The following is an 18,678-nucleotide window of genomic DNA, read 5'->3' on the forward strand; positions in this document are numbered from 1 at the left end:
GGAAGCACACGCGACATTTTGTCCTTGTCTATCACACTTTCAAAAAAATGTTAAGATTAAAAATGTACTGCATTAAAGCCACTTTGGCAAAATTCACTTAAATGCCCATTGTCACTCATTCATCATTCACTGTAGCATTAAGTCTATTCACAAGCAAAGCAAACACTCCAATCCACTTTTACTCACTTCTGAGGTAGATTTGAGCACAACTAATCTTTTGATGGTCCTCAGAGAATCTCTGAACTCTTGCGACAGCAGGCATGACGATAGCTATTGTCTATTTCGAACGTTACGTTAAATAAAATGAAATTTGGTCGACCTCTTGACTTGTCTCACTCCATCTCTTTACTTCATTTCCTTGCTACCTGTCAGATAACGTCACTATCTACTTTTCTTCTTTATAACTGACTTCTTTCCTCTATTTCTTTCTAAAACCTTTTTAATTTTTTTCCTTCTTCCACTCCTTATACGCTCTTGTCCAGCAATGGTGTAGTGTGTAGTCTGCCACTTAGCGGTATTGAAGCCTGAGACTTTATGCTCAAGAAAAAAAAATAAAGAGGGCAGCCAGAGGGGGTGTGGGATTCCTCTAATACAAGTTTACTCACATGCTATCATGATCTAACCTCTAAAAATGTTTACTCCGCGCTTTCAAGCACATGACCCGTAAAATAAAAGTAGTCGGCTGTTTCTATGGGCTTGAAGAGGCTTCTCTGGGAATCTATGCACAAACAGCTGACTCAGATTTCAACCCCTCCCCTCCAGAAAAAGATTGATTGCTAAATGGAGTGTACTACTGTCAGAGACCATGAAGGTACCTAAAATAAATGATGACCCTCTAGTTGGTAACTTGCCAAATTTCGACATGGAGACACACTTGTGCTACATCTGTCTTCAAATGCCCAGAATTGACATTTTGAAATAGCACCATTTAAAATGCTGCTGTTGAGGGTGATATTGTGGTTTACATCTAAATAAAGAACTGCACATGCTCAGAGCACCACTCAGCCTACAAAACATTGACTGCTCTATTATGTAAAACCCACTGTGATCCAATTAATTCTTTCTGCCTTAGATGTTAAACACATTTCCGGGAAGATGGACTCGCAAGAATTGATGCATGCAATTGCCCAAATCCATTTAGCCAAAATTAACTTAGTGGGGGGGAAAAAAAAAAAATTTCCAAACCAGATCCTTTCTTGACAACAGTGGGCAAATATAATTCTGAATGTAAACTTCAAGCTTTAGAAAAAATTTTTTTAGATAGGGAGTTTGTAGACAAGTTAACCGAGATTCCTATTGTTGTATGCTTTTAGTTCATAGGTGTCAAACTCAAGGCCCGGGGGCCAGATACGGCTCGCCACATCATTTTATGTGGCCCACGAAGACAAATGTGTCAATGCTAAAATTACAAATCGTCTTCACTCTTAAATAAATAGAGACATTGCTAGTAATTTTTATTACCATTCATCTTTTTCAAATATTTCAACAGTTTATACTAGTCTCTGATTTCAAAACTACCATATTTTCCGGACTATAAGGCGCACCGGACTATAAGTCGCACCTTCAATAAATGGCCCATTTTAAAACTTTGTCCATATATAAGGCGCATCGGACTATAAATGCACCATTAATACATTAATTTTCTGAGACAGTCCTGTATAGGGGCCGACCATTCGCACCGACATTCCACGAACCATTACTATTGTGAATGAACTTGTAAATATGTAACTATATCCTTTACTATATCCTTTGCAGATAGGTTGATATTGCAAATGAGAATCTGTTATCAATTGCACTACCAGAAAAGTTAAAGATTAAAATAACAAATTAAAAATTTTATGAAAGTTGAATGACTATTTTATTAGATGTATTAAGTTTGTTACAAGGGAAGCTATGACCACGATGCGGCCCACGACATAAATGAATTTGACACCACTGTTTTAGTTAAAAAATATCCTCTAAATAAATATTATACGATGATTACAGTTAGACCCTCGAATGCATATTTTTTTAATCAAGATGCTGTCAGTCAGTTAGTTCATTAATTCAGTTTCTCTTTCCCTCTCCGTCTCTCTGTTAAAATGTATATTAATGAGGCAACGCTTCCGACGTGACTATCCAGCAAAAAAGTTACCTACCCTGCAGTATATGAGAACTATCCGAATATATTAGTCACATTGGTCGACAGGTTACATACATATGAACACACACACACACACACACACACTCACACACAACAGAGCATAATGCAATATAATGAGGCATATTACTATAACGAGGGATCACTCAGAGGTCAATTAGAAGACAGGATTATACCGTGATGAGAGACTCGCTGTAGAAAGGGTTGATGGGCATAATAAAGAGGACTAGTTGATGGGCACGGCAGATCATGTGGAGCAGCCTCTGTGCTTGCAATTACCGTACATCATCTACTTTGTTGAATTATAGGCCCCCCGAAAAAGGAAAGTATCGGCAGATGATCAATCTGAGCTCAAAGCAGAACACGAGGACATATTTAAAGATCTGCACTCAGCCGTGTCACAAGGTCTCCCCCCTTTCACTCTCCTGCCTCTTTATCTAGTCCAGCGTGCCAACAAATACACTATATGCTGCCAGAGGATGAGAGTACGTAATAAGTGCATGAGTCATAAACCAAGGCCAATGTGCAACACCAAGGTTACAGTCAGGGAATATTTGTAGCATAAATGAGAACAGCTATGAATATAACAGTGCTTCAAATGTGCAATGTCTGATCAGCATTCTCTTACCATGAGGTCATCTAATGTTGTAAATATTTTTAAACATGACATATAATATTACCAGAGGTGGGCATTCCGTATCAGGGTCGTAACAGTCCATCCTGGACGAGGGATGAAAAAGTTTCAAAAAAGGACGGACTGACTAGTAGTAGGTTTGCGTCCCTGTAAAAGTCCACATCTGGGTCAAGTGCCGACTAAACTCTCAGTCCGTCCGACAGCCCATTTTGGCACACTAACATGGAATTTGGCCAGGACAAGGATGGAAGGGTGCCCAGGTCACGGATGGTCCGGCAAAAATTGGTCACGTGCCCACCTCTGAATATTACAGAACTAGTTACACAGTACAGACATAGCCTATATTTAAATTTTTTTACACTTGAACACCATATCCAGTACACTTGCGAGTTATATTTTTTCAGTGTCATTGTGGAGGAGAAATGTAGAACACAATTAAACCGTCCAAGTCCCCACAGTCAATTCCTCAATATTGGTTACCGTATTTTCTGCACTATAAAGCGCACCGGATTATAAAGCGCACCTTCAATGAATGGCCCTTTTTAAAACTTTATCCATATATAAGGCACACCGGATTATAAAGCACACCTTTAATGAATGGCCCATTTTAAAACTTTGTCCATATATATAAGATATATACATTTGGCCCGCGGGCCGGACTTTGGACACGCCTGCTGTAGTGGCTCAATATTGGTCCATATATAAGGCGTACCTGACTGTAAGGCGCACTGTTGGCTTTTGAGAAAATTGGAGGTTTTTAGGTGCGGCCTATAGAGCGGAAAGTACGGTAACTGCATTTTTTTTTTCATCCAAGTCTTCCCATAAAAATTGTGGAAATGGAAATAATTCATTGCAAGGTTAAACCGTCATAAAACCTTGATCTGAGCTGGTGAATAATAAAGTAACATTTTCTCTGAAAGGTCATCTATCTGTAAAACAATTAAGGTCAAATGGCTAAGGCTTAATGTGAAGCTGAGTGCTGATAGATATTCAACCAATGACACTAGAAGGCTTCAGAAAGTGATGTCACAATCACTGGACCATTAAAAAGTGTGCTTTGGAATAATCGCAACAATAATAAATACCGTAAATTTCGGACTATAAGCCCCGATTTTTTCCCCGCAAATTTTGAACCTGGAATCACGAGTTTTAGTTGGTGTGGCTTATAGTCCGGTGCGGTTTATAGTCCGAACATTACGATATCTACCACCAGGACCATACAGCTGATAGACACATAATTTGGAAGCTACCTGTCTCCTGGGAGTTCAGCACCTCCAGAGCATGCATCATGGCACTGGCAAATACATTGGCGTCCTCCTTGCTACCAAAGTTAAGGCCATAGACCTGTCGAGCATCTCGCCACTGGTGGAAGGTCTGTGTGGCCTGGTTGTACTTCAGCCCCTTGGGAATGGCACAATTTATCACCACCTGGAGATGGAAGGAGAAAACAGATCTGAAATTGTGGGCAAGTAGGGTAGAAATTGGAGGGTTTAATAAAGTAGTTTGACCAAAATAAGTTTTTGTGAAATATGCCCAATTTGCCTCAAGGTACTCCTGTGAGTTTTCCACTTCTATATACTCACAGTTGAGAACTGTTATTTATAGTTGTATTAGTTTGGCATCGTCAAATGCTCGGATGATGCACACACACACACACACACACACAAATGATTTTGTCTCTTTTGATCAGATAAAGCTTTAATACCCAGAAAGATGTGCAGTGCAGTAAAATCATTTAATCTCTGTGTCAAATCCTTTAATCTCTGTGTCATCTTGTGTTCAGACTAATGAGTGAGGGACTTCAAAACATTTCCCAACAACGGTGAGGATAATTCAACAAGGCCCCCAAGGTCCGTCGAGGTTTTAGAAAACTAATGGAAAAAAACAACAACAGGAGAACTGACAAGTTTCGAAACATCTAGTGTTTACATTGACTTCGATCATAGGTATCAAACTCAAAGCCCGGGGGCCAGATGCGTCATGTGTCAATACTAAAATTACAAATTGTCTTCACTTTTAAAAAAATGCTAGAAATTATTAGTACCATTCAATTTTTTTTAAATATTTAAAAAAAATAATTGGACGGTCAGAAATATTATAAATTTGTTGTTGATTGTAGCAGAGGCACTGGCAAAAATACCTTCATATGTCGTGAGTTTAATATTTTAAAAAACTCTGCAAGTGGGATTGTAGCTAAAAAAATCTGAGTTTTGTAATTTTGGGAAGCCCTCACATCTCCTTCTTACTGGACTACAAAAAATAGTTGAGACAGGAAGTTCAGAGAGATTTGTGTTTTTTCCTGATTTCCGTATTTTGAAGAATTTCGTTGGATAATCTCAGCTCAAATACTTTTTTTCTTGCACCCCCTGTTTCCACAGTGTTTCAACAGAGGGGGAAAACATTTGAGTAAATGGAAACATAATACTTAAAATGTTCCCAAAAGTCTTTATTAATTAGGAAACTATACAATGCAACTCAGCGTTTGTGCTTACCACAGAATTCCCAAGCTGTGGAGTCATACAGGAAGAAAAGAACACCATATTTGGTAAGCTGATTTTTATGAACCCAGTTCCTACTATAACTGGAAAGAAACACTTAATGTGTCACAACCCAAAAATAGTCCCGGATATTTTTTTGAATAGGTATGATGAAATGTAGTTACGTCACATTTCCTTTTGAGCATTTTTTAATTTTATAACACCAAACATACTTTAATTGTGAATGTCTTGATTTTCCATCTGGTCTGTGTAACCTTTATCACCAGATACGCACTAACCTGATGATCTTGGATCTTGCGGCCCACGACACGGAAGGCATTGTTTCCTGTGTGGTGGTAAATGTGGACTCTGCTGAAGCCAGTCGAGCCTCCCGCTGGCACCCACTTCTTATTGGCATCGTCGTACACCATAACTGCAGCTCGTGCCTGGCAGATACTCTGTTCACTAAAGAAAAACGAGACACAAAAGCAGAAAACGTCATTTCAAAAGTCAAAAAGAATATAAAGAAATGACTACAAATGTAATCTGCGCCACAACTTAGACCTGCTTTTACCTGGTCTAAAGTCTTGTCTACTTTCTGTTTGCTCAGGTTTGCCCCGACTCCTCACCTACACAATCTCTGGGACAAAGATTCCTTTGTATTTTTAACAAAATTGAGTAGCAATCGGATTTTACTATCATCAATACAAGAGCACAAAAATACACTCTATTACCTCATATTATATACTGTTTATAAATTCCCACGAGCTGCTACAGATGATTGTATACCCACTTAAATCTGATTACGGAATAAGATTCCACTAGTTAGGTTTTGATTATACTGCAATCAAAAGGGCACTTCAGCCAATTATATCTGAGTGGGAATAATTATATAAAATTTGCTGATATAGATATGTGGAAAATTAGAGATGAAGAGACCAAAGCTGATTTGCATTCCATGATCTAAACCCCAGCGCCACGAAATGTTATGTACTTCCCTGTACAAGACTTTCCACATTGCACATTTTGTGTAGGATTTATTAAAGTTTTGATATGTGCAAGTACTGCAAGTACTAATTATTTCATATTTATGGTCTAGAAATCTCCTGCGAAGGTTTGCGACAATGGTATGTTCCGATTTGTGCACGAAGAGGTCAGTGATGGAATAGAGGAGCACACACAGGAAGACACTATCAGACCAGAATAGTAAATGCGAATGGTAATGGAAGATGAGAATAAGTTCCTCTACTTCATTAATGTTAATGAGGGTCGGAGAATGACTTTTCGACTTCAAAGAGGTGCAGATCCACTTCAGAGACTTCTACCCAATTATGTCATGTACCAGGACGAGCCGGGGCGGTACCTACTCTATGGTTTCATAATCGTAATTGAATTTCGATTAATTGCACAGCCTGAGTAGATATGCAGTTGGATTTTTGCTAAGAAGAAGGAGTGTAAGAACAGAGGAGCAATAGGGAGGGTCTTGGATACATCTGCATCCTTCCTCTTTTGTGGCTGAACCATTTCCAGTTAACTCCCTGCGGCTCTTGCAGTTCTGAAACTCATTGCCCGTATCCAAACCCAGCTGCACATCTTTCAAATGAGCCTTGAGCTCCTTTATCCTCAATATACCTCTGACCGTTTCCATGTTGAAGAATTTTTTTTTTTTTTATTGATAGCACTTTAAATGATTAAGACTACGCCAGAAATTGTTTTGGCTGAAGCGCCAAGAAAAATTCTAATCAATATGATGAGAAAATTTGGCAAAAACTGTTATATAGTGAATATAAAATTTACATGGCTTTGATTATATGCCAAGGAAAAATCAGAGCACAATAATTTCAAAATGTTTTCTCTGTTTTTGTGACAGAGCATAGGGCAAAAAAATCTGAGAGGGGAAGTGAAAATAAACAGAGTTAATTTGATTGCACAAGTGTGCACACCCTCATAACTTGGGGTGTGTTCAGAATTAACACAACCATAAAATGTTGTGCAACTTTAGCGATGGTGCAACCAAGAAAAAAAAAACTGGTTTTCAGAGATCGCTGGCATCGAGTGGACTTCCAAAATCACTTTGAGGGAGAGCCCAAAAAGGCATGTTTGTTGCAAAAAGCCTCATACGTATAGTCTGGTAACACTTAACACTCTGCGCTTACTTTTAATATCCACTGTATATTGATTTTCTCACAAAGGACACCAAGGTTACTACTTTTTTTAATCCATTGAAACATTTTCAGTGAGAAAATACCCTGATCTCAACCATATGGACAGAGAAGAAAAAAGACAGAGCAGGAAAGAACCGACACGTGGCGTGATAGCGGGAAAAACGCCTCAGGTGTGACAAAGCAGCTATTATCACAAATGCTAAATATAGTTGCTAAGATTATCTGTGCATAATGCACAGCGATGGTGTGGGAATGACCAAGTGTGGCGGGACAATGCCCAGGCCTTCCAGTGAGATGAACAGGCATAGTAATTTCTAAGAGGAAAAGTTGCTCCTAATGCCAGCAACTTTAAAGGGTTTTGCATTTGTAAATAAAAAATAAAATCAGAAAGTAAGTAAGCCATGAACAATTAACAATCTCTTGCGGACAAACTATCTTCATTTATTCATAGCACACTGCAAGACATTTTTAAAGCATATATCATTTTTACCTGGTTTTAAGCAAGTTTAATTTTTGATTATCATGTTGCACTCTGGACCCTACTTTCTGAGAACCACCCATGTGGCATTTATAGACATTACCAGTTATGTGTTTTTTAGAGGGCTGTGGGGTCCATGGGGGATTTTACCAACCACAACAATAATTTGTGTTAGCTAGACATGGCTGCTGTCTTGTTAATTAATCATCTAATTTACGTCATTGCGGAAGAAAGCATTATAGTCGGCTAATTACCTGGACTGATCTAGTTAAGCACCAGGCTTGTTTAATGAGTAGAATACACGCAATTCCTGGATTCAATTAATTGTAATTAGTTACTTACAGAAACCATTAGCTCAATGAAGAGGTAGCTCCCTAGAGGAAAGATCCACATGTGGTTTTCCAGAGTTTTATTACATTGAATGACTGCCCTTTCCCATGGAAAGTAACACTGATGTAATGGCCTCCCTTAGAGAAATATCAGAATCTCCGCAATAAATCTGTGACCTTTCACTGACTAATGCAACATTTTGTCGAGTAATAAAAAGTATGGCTCAGCCCTTAGTGGTGTGAGAAAATGTAAAGGTAATGTAAAGTGGAAAAAATATAAAACAGTAAGACAAATGAAAAAATATTTTGTAAAAAATTGTGATATCCAAGCTTCACGTTGGTTAGAAGGTTTTTAAAATGTTGGGCCAATGATTCAGATAAGGCCTGTAAGATGAGGTCTTAAAGTAAAGACAATTTGTAATTTCAGTATTGACAAAGGACGCACAATTTGTATTTGCAGGCCACATAAAATGATGTGGTGGGCCGTATCTGGCCCCTGGGCCTTGAGTTTGACATGTATGGTCCAGAGCGTCAAAGCCAACCCACAAATTTATAGTATAGACAAATTATTTTTTTGAATTACAGGGTTGTGAATATTATCAGATCAAAATACAGCTTGAAATCTTTCATCACTGCATTATGATATACAGTATGGTCATAAATGGCAAAATTACATTTTCATATTGTTTGCTATAACAAGCAACCTAGCCAAGCAAAATAGTTTTGTTTTAGATTACAACTAAATCAGATTATGCAAAGATTATCTTTAAAAAATAATAATAATAAATTAGAACAACTAAGGCTGTTTTTTCTCACATATTATGTAAGTGGAATACCCAATAAACAAAGTCAAGTCACATACACACAAATGTGTCAGGTCAGAATTAAGTCGCAGGTTTTTTAAGGGTGTTACCGGGGTTCAGAGTGCGGGCTGTCTGTTTAATTGGGGGACTGGCACATTTAACAAGATGGTTCATTACATTACCATTCATACACGCACAGGGAGCGCATTGACAAGAGAGCAGGTCTGGACTGTATTAGACTGCACTCCACATGTATAACTATCAGGAACGAACAATTAGCGCCTTCAAATGAACAACTGCATAGCCTTATTGAAACCGTAGGAATAAAAATGAAATGATGTCAACTTCCTTTCGAGGTTCATAAACAAATTAAATGGTGAGCTACTTCATGTTGCACCGGAAATGGTATGCATTGATTTATCTATTTATTTATTTACATACATTTATTTTATTATTCTTTTTTATTATTTATTTTTAACCATTTTTCAAATGTAATTTATTTATTTATATACATACATTTATTTTATTATTCTTTTTTATTTTTCATTATTTATCTTTTACCATTTTTTTATTTAACGTAAATGCCATGACCGAATACCGCATACCAAAACAACCACAAATTCCAACATTTTATTTCTTGTCATTGGATTATTTTTACATTCATTATTAATTTATTCAATTTATTTTGTAAATAAACTGGGGGAAACATTGCCATCATTTTTGCACATCGTATGAAAGGATTTACAGACGACAAATAAACACACATTGCAGAGAATTAGTATGAACGTTTCACATTTCAATTGTCGCAAGCACCGTAGAATTTCTGAGCATGCTGTGAAATTCATCAATCAAAGAAAGAAGCGAAATAGGACACATTGGCTTTCATAAAACTACTGAATGAAAATTACGTTTTATGTCCCCTGTATAGTTATTAAAGCAACCATCATTGTAGCCCAATCGCGTTGCCATAATCTTTCACACTTTTCACAACAACTTCCCAAAACTCTCCGTCTTCAAACTTCTCATGGTACTTACAAATTCCTCCCTCCATGTCTTGACCCCAACATACATCACTGACCTCCTCTATCCCTAAAACTAGCTCAAATCGATCATTCATGAAACCACCATTTTCTATCCCACACAGGTGTAAACAGTGACATGGCTGAGAACGTTCGCTTATGTTAGGTGTTACATTTGAGGTGACGTTTTAATGAATGTACCTTACAACCGTGCTGGCAAACAAACTTCTCATTCTGGCAAACATGCATACAAAAATAAACACACACATCATTTATATAAAACAAAAAAAGAAAAAAAGAACAAAAAACAGGGAAAAAAATAAAAAAAAATTTAAAAAAATAACAAAAAAAAAAGAAAAATGCTTTCAGGACTGACAGCATAGAAAAAAGGTAAGTAGAGTACACCTTACCCAATTAAAAAGCAAAACAAATATTTTCTACTTTTCAGATGCATGGATAAGATGAAGCATTTACAGCTAGCATCCATTTCCACTGACTAAGCCTTTTTTTTCCCAGTGCCGCTAATAATTACATGTATATCGGCCAAACACGATGGATTTGTTTCTGTCATGTTATGAAATTGTATCTTCTTAAATAATTATGAAGTGTCTTATGTTGCAGCCGCTAAATGTGGAAGTTGGCAATGTAAGGTAAGCTATATCCAAAGCAAGCCTTCGGGGCACTGGCGGCACTACACAGAAGGGAAGGGAAATCCTTGGGAAGCTCTGAGAGTACAACATTACATATGGATTAAAAAAAAAATAATAATAAATCAGGCATTTAACAGTTTCAGTTCTGATAATGTCAACACATTAAGATTGTCTTCCACTACCAATCTAGAAAGAATCAGAAGATTCGTGTGACTACACGTGTTCTCTCGAAACAGAACAAACACTCCCACGATATGCTGATGTTACCCGGAGGCGGGAGCGTTAGGAAATGACCGTATTGTCGAGAAAAGATTTATTTTTGGAAAATACTTCTTGCCATCTGGGTAACCTACTTTAATGTAAAAATGACATGATTTGTTTTTATTGACTGCTGCTTCTTTGATTGGTTACAGATTGGTTACAAGATGAGGCAATCAGGTATTTGTCGTCCTTCGTCGAGAAGGAGGAAACATTTTATGGAATATGGTTTTTAATTGCTCCTGTGAAAAAAAAATTGTCAAATAATTATGACAACTGTCATTGCAGATTGTTTTGGCATTTTATATAGCTCACAATTTTGAGGTATGACTTTCAGACATAAAGCAATTTATTTATGTTGTCTAAACCAACGAGAGAGAGCGAGACTAACAAACTGAGCACTTCAAACTAAAACAAATGCTACAATAGAGAAAAAAAGTGAATGGCAGAAAATGTCAACCAACCCAGTTTGCAGTCAAATAACAAATTTGAAGTCCCTCTCGTCAACTAAATCGAGCACGACGATAGCAACATGAAAAGATAACAAAACAAAACGAGTCATCTGAAAACCGTCTTTGAGAAAAACTACCTACCGATGGATTTCCATTTTGGATGCCAGCACACATCTTTCATTGAGGACGAAAATGGAGGATTTGCAATGTGGACCTGAAGACTGAACCTGCATGACTCCAGGTTTGTTCCCCGATACCTTCCACTTCTCTTCTCTAAAGCTTCCAGCAGCCCTACTTCTCGCCAGTCCTTACCAGCTTCTGTTTCTAAAAGACGACAAACCTTTTCCTGGCCCCGATGTTGGCCAGATCTTCCCTTTCTTTGTATATTTCCTATCGGTATCCCAAGACAATTTTCCTTCTCTCTACCAAATAATTGTCCTCTTGGGCATACCTTAGTTCCAGTCAGCACCTCCGACAGAATCTAGGGAAAAAGCCACAGTGTCGAGGGGATTCCTTACTTATTCATACGTGCCATGTCAGCAAGTCAGCCAGTAAGTGAGAAAGGGAGCGAGCCGTCGGTGCTTTTCCCATGGCAGCGGCGCCCACCAACAAACACAGCTCATTCAGTCCTGGTTTTCTCGCTGCAGCCGCAACACCAGTCAGGTATCCAGGCAACAGGCTCCTGCGCTCACGGGGCTCCGTGAAAGCTGCTATTGCGGGAAACACCCCATAGCCGAAGCATTATAGCCCAGTTCGGCTCCGCTCCGGAATGTTCAACGGTGGCTGTCTCGCTCCTCCGCTAACTCACATTGCTTGCATCCCACTTAATCCAGCGTCTTTCATTTGTTCATGGCTCCCTCTCTTCCTCCCCTTTCCTATCTTCGCTTGGAAGCTTATCAGCATGATTCTCTCTATGCGCTATTTCTAACCCGCTAGACGCCCACCTAACTCAGCTCCCTCTCTCTCGCTCGCTCAGAGAGATAAATGTGTTAAGTAAGTTAGGAAGATTGAGAATGTATATGTAATAAACATGTAATGGGTGACACAGACGAGAATGATAAAGTTGACACATTGTAAGCTTATTTTTGCCTGCTATATAATTCTTTGCATTTATTTCATAATTGAATCTGACTGACTACAATCGTTATATCCGTGTTACTGTAAAAATATCACCGGGAAGAATTATGCGAATTTAATCATTAGTTGTCGACAAGGTTTTTCAGCCAAATGTTTATTGAAGATGCTGCAAATCTTACAGGCTTTTATTGGTTGCCATGCCGACAATTACGCTTGCTTGGGAATTTGCTCTAGAGTGAAATTGAAAAGAAACTGCTGGCACCATCATATTTTTTGCACAGAGTAGCTGTGGGCTTTTCTAAACATTGGATTTAACAGATACACACTCTTTGAATATGAAAATGAGAATTTAGGATGGACTAACTTGGCACTGAGTTTAGCTAATGTCTCCACAATATGCTGAATTGTCTGCTTTGTTGTGGATGGCAGAAGGGCAAAAATGATTTTGAGGTCGTGAGCAGTTATACTTGATTTGACTCTTTGTGACGTGAACTTTAAAAAAACAAAACCATGATGTATGCAAAAGTCCAGGATGGCGCAGGCTTTTAATTGTTGACAGTTGAATAGATCACGATTGAAATATCGCCAATTATTTGGAAGCATATTCATGTGCTGTGTATTCGGGGTAGGGCACGGAATAATGTAAACACCGGAGAGGGTACGAACAAACACACTCTGACACGTACACAGATTCACAATGACAGGACTGCAAGGAAAATACTGAAGCAAATACTCATAGGCCGGACAACAAAGGTTGAGGATAACTATGGAATTATTCATCCTCACCACAAACCTCACCCATGTGAAGTAAATTCCATATCAAATGGCAAACAGACCTATTATTTTTATACAACAGGTGCTGTCTCGAACTTTTTTTTACAAGAACATTCACCGGAATATCGAGAAGAGAAAGCAACCGTCGTTTCGTCAATTTGTCTTGAAACAAAAACAAATTAATTTGCTTGAATGCAATGATAAGACCTTTTATTTTTCAATTCAATTATTTTGTCAACCACTAGAGTTAGACTGACCTTGACTTTTTTGTAATTGCCTAAAGACATAAAACTTTATGTCTTCCTATCCTAACTAAGCAACAACCAAATAAAAGTGTTAATGGTCTTGCTTCTCTGACCTATAAAACATTAATGACCTTAAGTTACCTTCCAATGCAAAGAGCTAGTAATTCACCCATGACTAATTATTTTAAAAGCACAGATGATTAGTAGTTGGCAATGGTCAGCATTGAAGATTAAACAATTCCAGTCAGGTTGAGTCGGTATAATCCATCCAAGTGGATTTATGGGTCTCAGATCTCCACTTTTAGATTTTCTATAATTGTATTATGATTGTTCAATTCAAAAGTAGCTCTAGTCTGAACAATCCACAAAGACTCTTATAAGGTTATAAATAATCAGGAACTTAGTGCATGCAGTACATTTCAGTTTTCTATTCATGATCAACAGCATAGCTCTGCCTTGTTGTCATATGACCTCCACTGGTTCTGCAGCCTCGCCTGTACAATTAGGTCATTGTTGCCGGGTGAATTTGCCACATAAGGCAAGTCTGACACCACGTTGGCAGATGCACAGTACAGAATTTTTAAACGAAGGAAAAACTGTCATCTATTGATTTTTCTTCTCATCAAAATCAACTAAAACAAATTGATTTGTGCAAAAACTGCCTTCAACTTGTCTGGACTTAATTATGACTGTATTGTTTGATGGACACTTCTGCTGGCCCACGAAGAGTGTTGAAGACATGTAATCACAATATTTCATAAATTGAGCAATCCTGACATCACGAATTCGAAATACATGATTCACAGACGTTGAGAAAGATCAAACACATCATTTGCGACTGAAGCACAGATGCTACCCTCGCAGAGAGCTTCATGGCTGCCAAGAACATACCCTTCCACCATAACCTGAGGAAACACATCTGCAAAGAGCTTTTTTCTCGTGTGTTTTCCCTTTCAACTCCTTTAGGAAATGACAGCAACTTCAGAGGTAATGAAGGAGAAAAGCATCCCGTCACCACATGGTGTGATGAGTCCTATCGTGTAGCAAAAAGAAGAATCTTCCCCTGATTAGACTCCGAGGTCTAGAGCAGTCACAGCTGTTCTATAAATATAAAGGCTTCCCATCTGGTGAGAGAACTCTTAAAGACAGGGATTCCAAATAATGAATGAATAGTTGATGGCACTTAAAGTTGTCTGAGAGGGAAAAAGGCGGCCCAAAGCAACGAACAAAAGTGCAGCCAGATTGTCAGCCATGACACAGCAAGATTGTTCTCCTCAAGCCTTTAACAAACTGTGAACTCCAAACCCCAATTCTACAGGGTTAAGACTGTATAAGGAAGTGCTTCATTTATATCCTTGATTGGACAACGTGAGCCGAGACTATCATTTGATCCCCGACATCCATTAATAACTCCAACTGAGCAACCAGAAACTTACGAGTCACGAGTCATCTTGGCAACAACAATGCGTGAATCCAGCACCTCCGCCTACAAGGAAATTCTGTTGTTGGAAGGATTTGTTCAGATTGTTGAAGTCTCCACTGTCTCAACAGACTACTTGGCAGACTGACTGGCTGACTTTAGAGGGGGGGCAAGTGACCAGGGTTTAGATCGACTGACAGTGGGAGGGTACCCACCCACCCACAATCACCTCACCGGATCCCCGGGCTAAAACTGGAATAGCTGGGGGAGGGGACAGGGGGGCTTCTGGGTGTTGTGAAATTCTTAGAATGTATCTCTCCTCTTCACCAAAAATAGATATTGTGACCTGCATGCATCATCAGCCAGGATTATCCGGGGGATTTGTCGGGAGCCACTAGAGCAAGGTCTGTTCATTCCATCCAGATGACAGCATCTTTTAGAACCAAAAGGAAACAATTGATAATACCTTCAACTTGCTAAGTGGTTTGAGACAGAACAGGGGGGTCAAACTCATTTTTGTCGCGGGCCGCATTGTAGTCATAGTTTCCTTCGGAGGCCCATTATGACTGTCAAAACTAAAAAGACAAATTGCAATTTTTGTCTTTCTGGACCACATAAAATGATATGGCGGGCCGTATCTGGCCCCCCGGGACTTGGGTTTGACACCAATGATCTAGAATAAGATTGGAACTATCTCAACTCAATGATAGGGGGAATGCTCGGCAGCCTGTGGCGTGATTGTAATTTCAATATTTGGCATACTCATGTCAACTTGATAAATCTGGCAGGCTATCATAGTGTGTACTATGATCGGTTGTTTTCTCTCTTATCTCCTCAGAGGAATTATCTTTTTAACCTTATGGCTCAAAGTTAAGGTCAGCCAAGAATAGTTATTTCTGAATACAGGTTTGGGAAGCTTACAGGTTGATTGAGGAGGACAAGGGCACACTTATCGTGCCCCGCGGGGGAAGCTAATAAAGCAGCTGTATCTTACAGCCTTTGAATTACTCTAAAGAAGGTTTTGCTTTTTATATGCTGCCTCTGCTTTTCCGCCATATGCTTGAAGCTGAGCTTATGGAAATAGAATCTCGACGGGGGTAATTTAGGAACAGTTGGGAGTAATGCGGTACAGTAATATATTACATTTATACGATAATGAAATTAGTTACTCAACTCAGTTATTAAGTTTCTCATTTTTGTCTGTAATAGTCTTACTGTTACTGAATCTTGCATCACTTTTTATTTTTTTTTTAACCACTGAAGGATGTCAGACCTTTCTGAGAATCACTGTTATGCAATTTTCATTATTTGACAATGACAAAAACCAATATGTGCAATGTTAATGGTTTGATAACCCTTCATGGTTTTGATTTCCTCAAAATTGATTATTTGGCCCGACGGCAGCATTACGAGATGCTCTCATATGAATTCAGATAATAATTGCCAATGATCATTAACGATTATTATTAGAAAAAAAAAAAAGCTCTACTCCAACAAGGAATTTCCTACTCAAAAAACATTGTTGTCAAACAATGAGAACAATTTTAAAATCAGTTTTCAGTAGTAAGCATCTGAAATGGTTTGGGGATTAAATCCCTACTTAAAAGTTTTTTATGTGGTGAAAAGACAATGAAGAATCAAATAAGGACTTCTCCCTGCATCAATCTCAACAGCCGTTAAGAGAAAATTTAAAGAGCAATTAAACAGCTAAAACCTGCTTGTGTATTCTAGAGGAGAAGAGCGACAGCAGCTGAATAGAACAAGCTACACTTTATCTCACCAAGTGCCGAATGACTCAGACACATTAAATCTCTGTGATTTGATGGGAATACTAATGCAAAAAGAAAAAAAGAAAAAGAAAGAAATGGGGACAGCACACAAAGAAACATGGGGAAAGAGACAATAAAGCTCAAGGGGATCAGAAAAAAAAAGTGATAAGGTGTACAGCAGGGGTGTCAAACTCATTTTTGTCGCAGGTTGCATTGTCGTCATAGTTTTCCATTATGACCGTCAACGTCTTCTATATACAATACAAACTGATGAATAACTAGTTTTGAAATCAGAGACTAGTAAAAACTGTTTGATTAGGAATATCCATACAAAAGTAAAGACAATTTGTAATTTTAGTAATGGGATTAATTTTTTATTGTAATTGTGCTTACTATAGCACAGACTAAAGCTGAACCGTTGTGACCAATGGGCAGTGTAGTTTTGAAATACAGTAATCCCTCATTTATCGCGGATAATTTGTTCCAAAAACCACCCGCGATAAGTGAAATCCGCGGTCACCAACAAGAAGTACTGGGCAGGCTAACAAGTTAGCGAAAAGATGCTAATTCGCGATCGTGCTAACACGCGAAAACGGACTTCTAAAGGAATGTAAACGAACATTTGGAGCAATACTACATTGTCCTAAAGGTTAGACGCATGTGTCCTCAATTTATAAGTTTTATTTTGATTTTTAAATGTTTTTTTAATTTGGAAAAAAAATCCGCGATGAAGTGAAGCCGCGATAAACGAAACGCGAAGTAGCGAGGGATCACTGTACTACTGCTATCCCTCGCCAACAAAAACAAAACAACATATTCAATTACTTTGTCAAATAGGGAACATTTCTTCCCAAAAAAAAACCCAAAACATGTTGGGTATTCATGCTTCAAGCTGTTCATTAGTCACTCCTATGAAATATGCAAATATGCTTTATGTGACATGAACAAAAGCTGGAAGGGAACACCGCATAAGTGAAGGGCAAAACTGTAGGAACAAATGGTTGATGTAAGATGTACGGAGAGACTACAGAAGGTAGTTTGTGAGGTTCGACCTGAGTAAAAACAACAGGCATAGACAGCTGCTGGGGACACGAGCAGACAGATGGACAAACAGAGCTGCCACCTGTTTTACTGCTCACACATACACGTGCCAAACCCTGATTCAGATAAATGCCACACACAAGAACACATCACGGTAACCTTCCAAATTGACGCATCGAGATTTGGTTATAAACACGGTATGTTGAAAACTTGACGCTTTTGAAAGTAATCCTTACAACATTATCCAAATCAGGGGTGTCAAACTCGTTTTTGTTGCGGGCCGTATCGTAGTCATGGTTTCCTTCAGAGGGCCATTATGACTGTCAGTGTCGTATAAAGTATAGGCTACACAACAAACTGAATAACTAGTTTTGAAATCAGAGACAATTGAAAATTGTTCAAATATTTTAAAAAGATGAATGGTAATAAAGAAAATACTAGCAAAGAGAACATTTGTTTTCATGGGCCACATAAAATGATGTTACGGGCCGTATCTGGCCCCCGGGCCTTAGGTTTGACACCGATGTTCTACATAGTTTATAAAACAAACAACTGTAATTCAAACACTGGATTCAGACAGGCTTAGGCAGGCAAGTTGTGTTTAAAAAAAATAAACCATTAAATAAGAAAATGCAACATGCTTTTTAATTATTGGCAGTCAAAAACAAAAATATGAATAATACTGTAGGTTTATGTCCCTTTAAGGCCTTCTGTCAAAATGATTAGAACAGAATAAAACAGGAGGAAGGGAAGAAAAATGAGTCGAGTAATTAGAGAAGGGCTGAGTCCACTGGAAAAACTAACAACTAACAAACACCCGACTGTGCGTACACCTTCTCAAGTGTCAAAGTGTGCTAACCTGGCAGTTCACAGTTTCACAGCTGCTGCTGAAAAAGCTGCCAACAGACAGAGAGAAAGCTTTGTACCGTAGTCTTCTGAAAGTTTCA

At 38.4% G+C, this 18,678-nt stretch overlaps 1 protein-coding gene across 8 annotated transcripts in view; it reads right to left on the minus strand.

The window, feature by feature from the left end:
• The window catches only part of enah (ENAH actin regulator), a 45,904-nt gene that overhangs the window by 21,390 nt on the left and 5,836 nt on the right, over positions 1-18,678 (minus strand). The window contains exons 1-3 of one of the 8 annotated variants that reach the window (XM_049756971.2): positions 14,938-15,103; positions 5,551-5,716; positions 4,025-4,202 (exon numbers count right to left, since the gene is read on the minus strand). In XM_049756971.2, the coding sequence (XP_049612928.1) occupies positions 4,025-4,202; positions 5,551-5,716; positions 14,938-14,951 (358 nt within the window). In that variant the 5' untranslated portion in view covers positions 14,952-15,103. Of the gene's footprint in view, positions 1-4,024; positions 4,203-5,550; positions 5,717-11,546; positions 14,343-14,392; positions 14,859-14,937; positions 15,104-18,678 lie in introns of those variants that run through there. The other 7 variants (XM_068649355.1, XM_049756968.2, XM_049756974.2 and 4 more) reach the window with 7 other exon arrangements.

The sequence above is a fragment of the Syngnathus scovelli genome, chromosome 20 (genome assembly GCF_024217435.2).
Source record: "Syngnathus scovelli strain Florida chromosome 20, RoL_Ssco_1.2, whole genome shotgun sequence".
Lineage (NCBI taxonomy): Eukaryota > Metazoa > Chordata > Actinopteri > Syngnathiformes > Syngnathidae > Syngnathus > Syngnathus scovelli.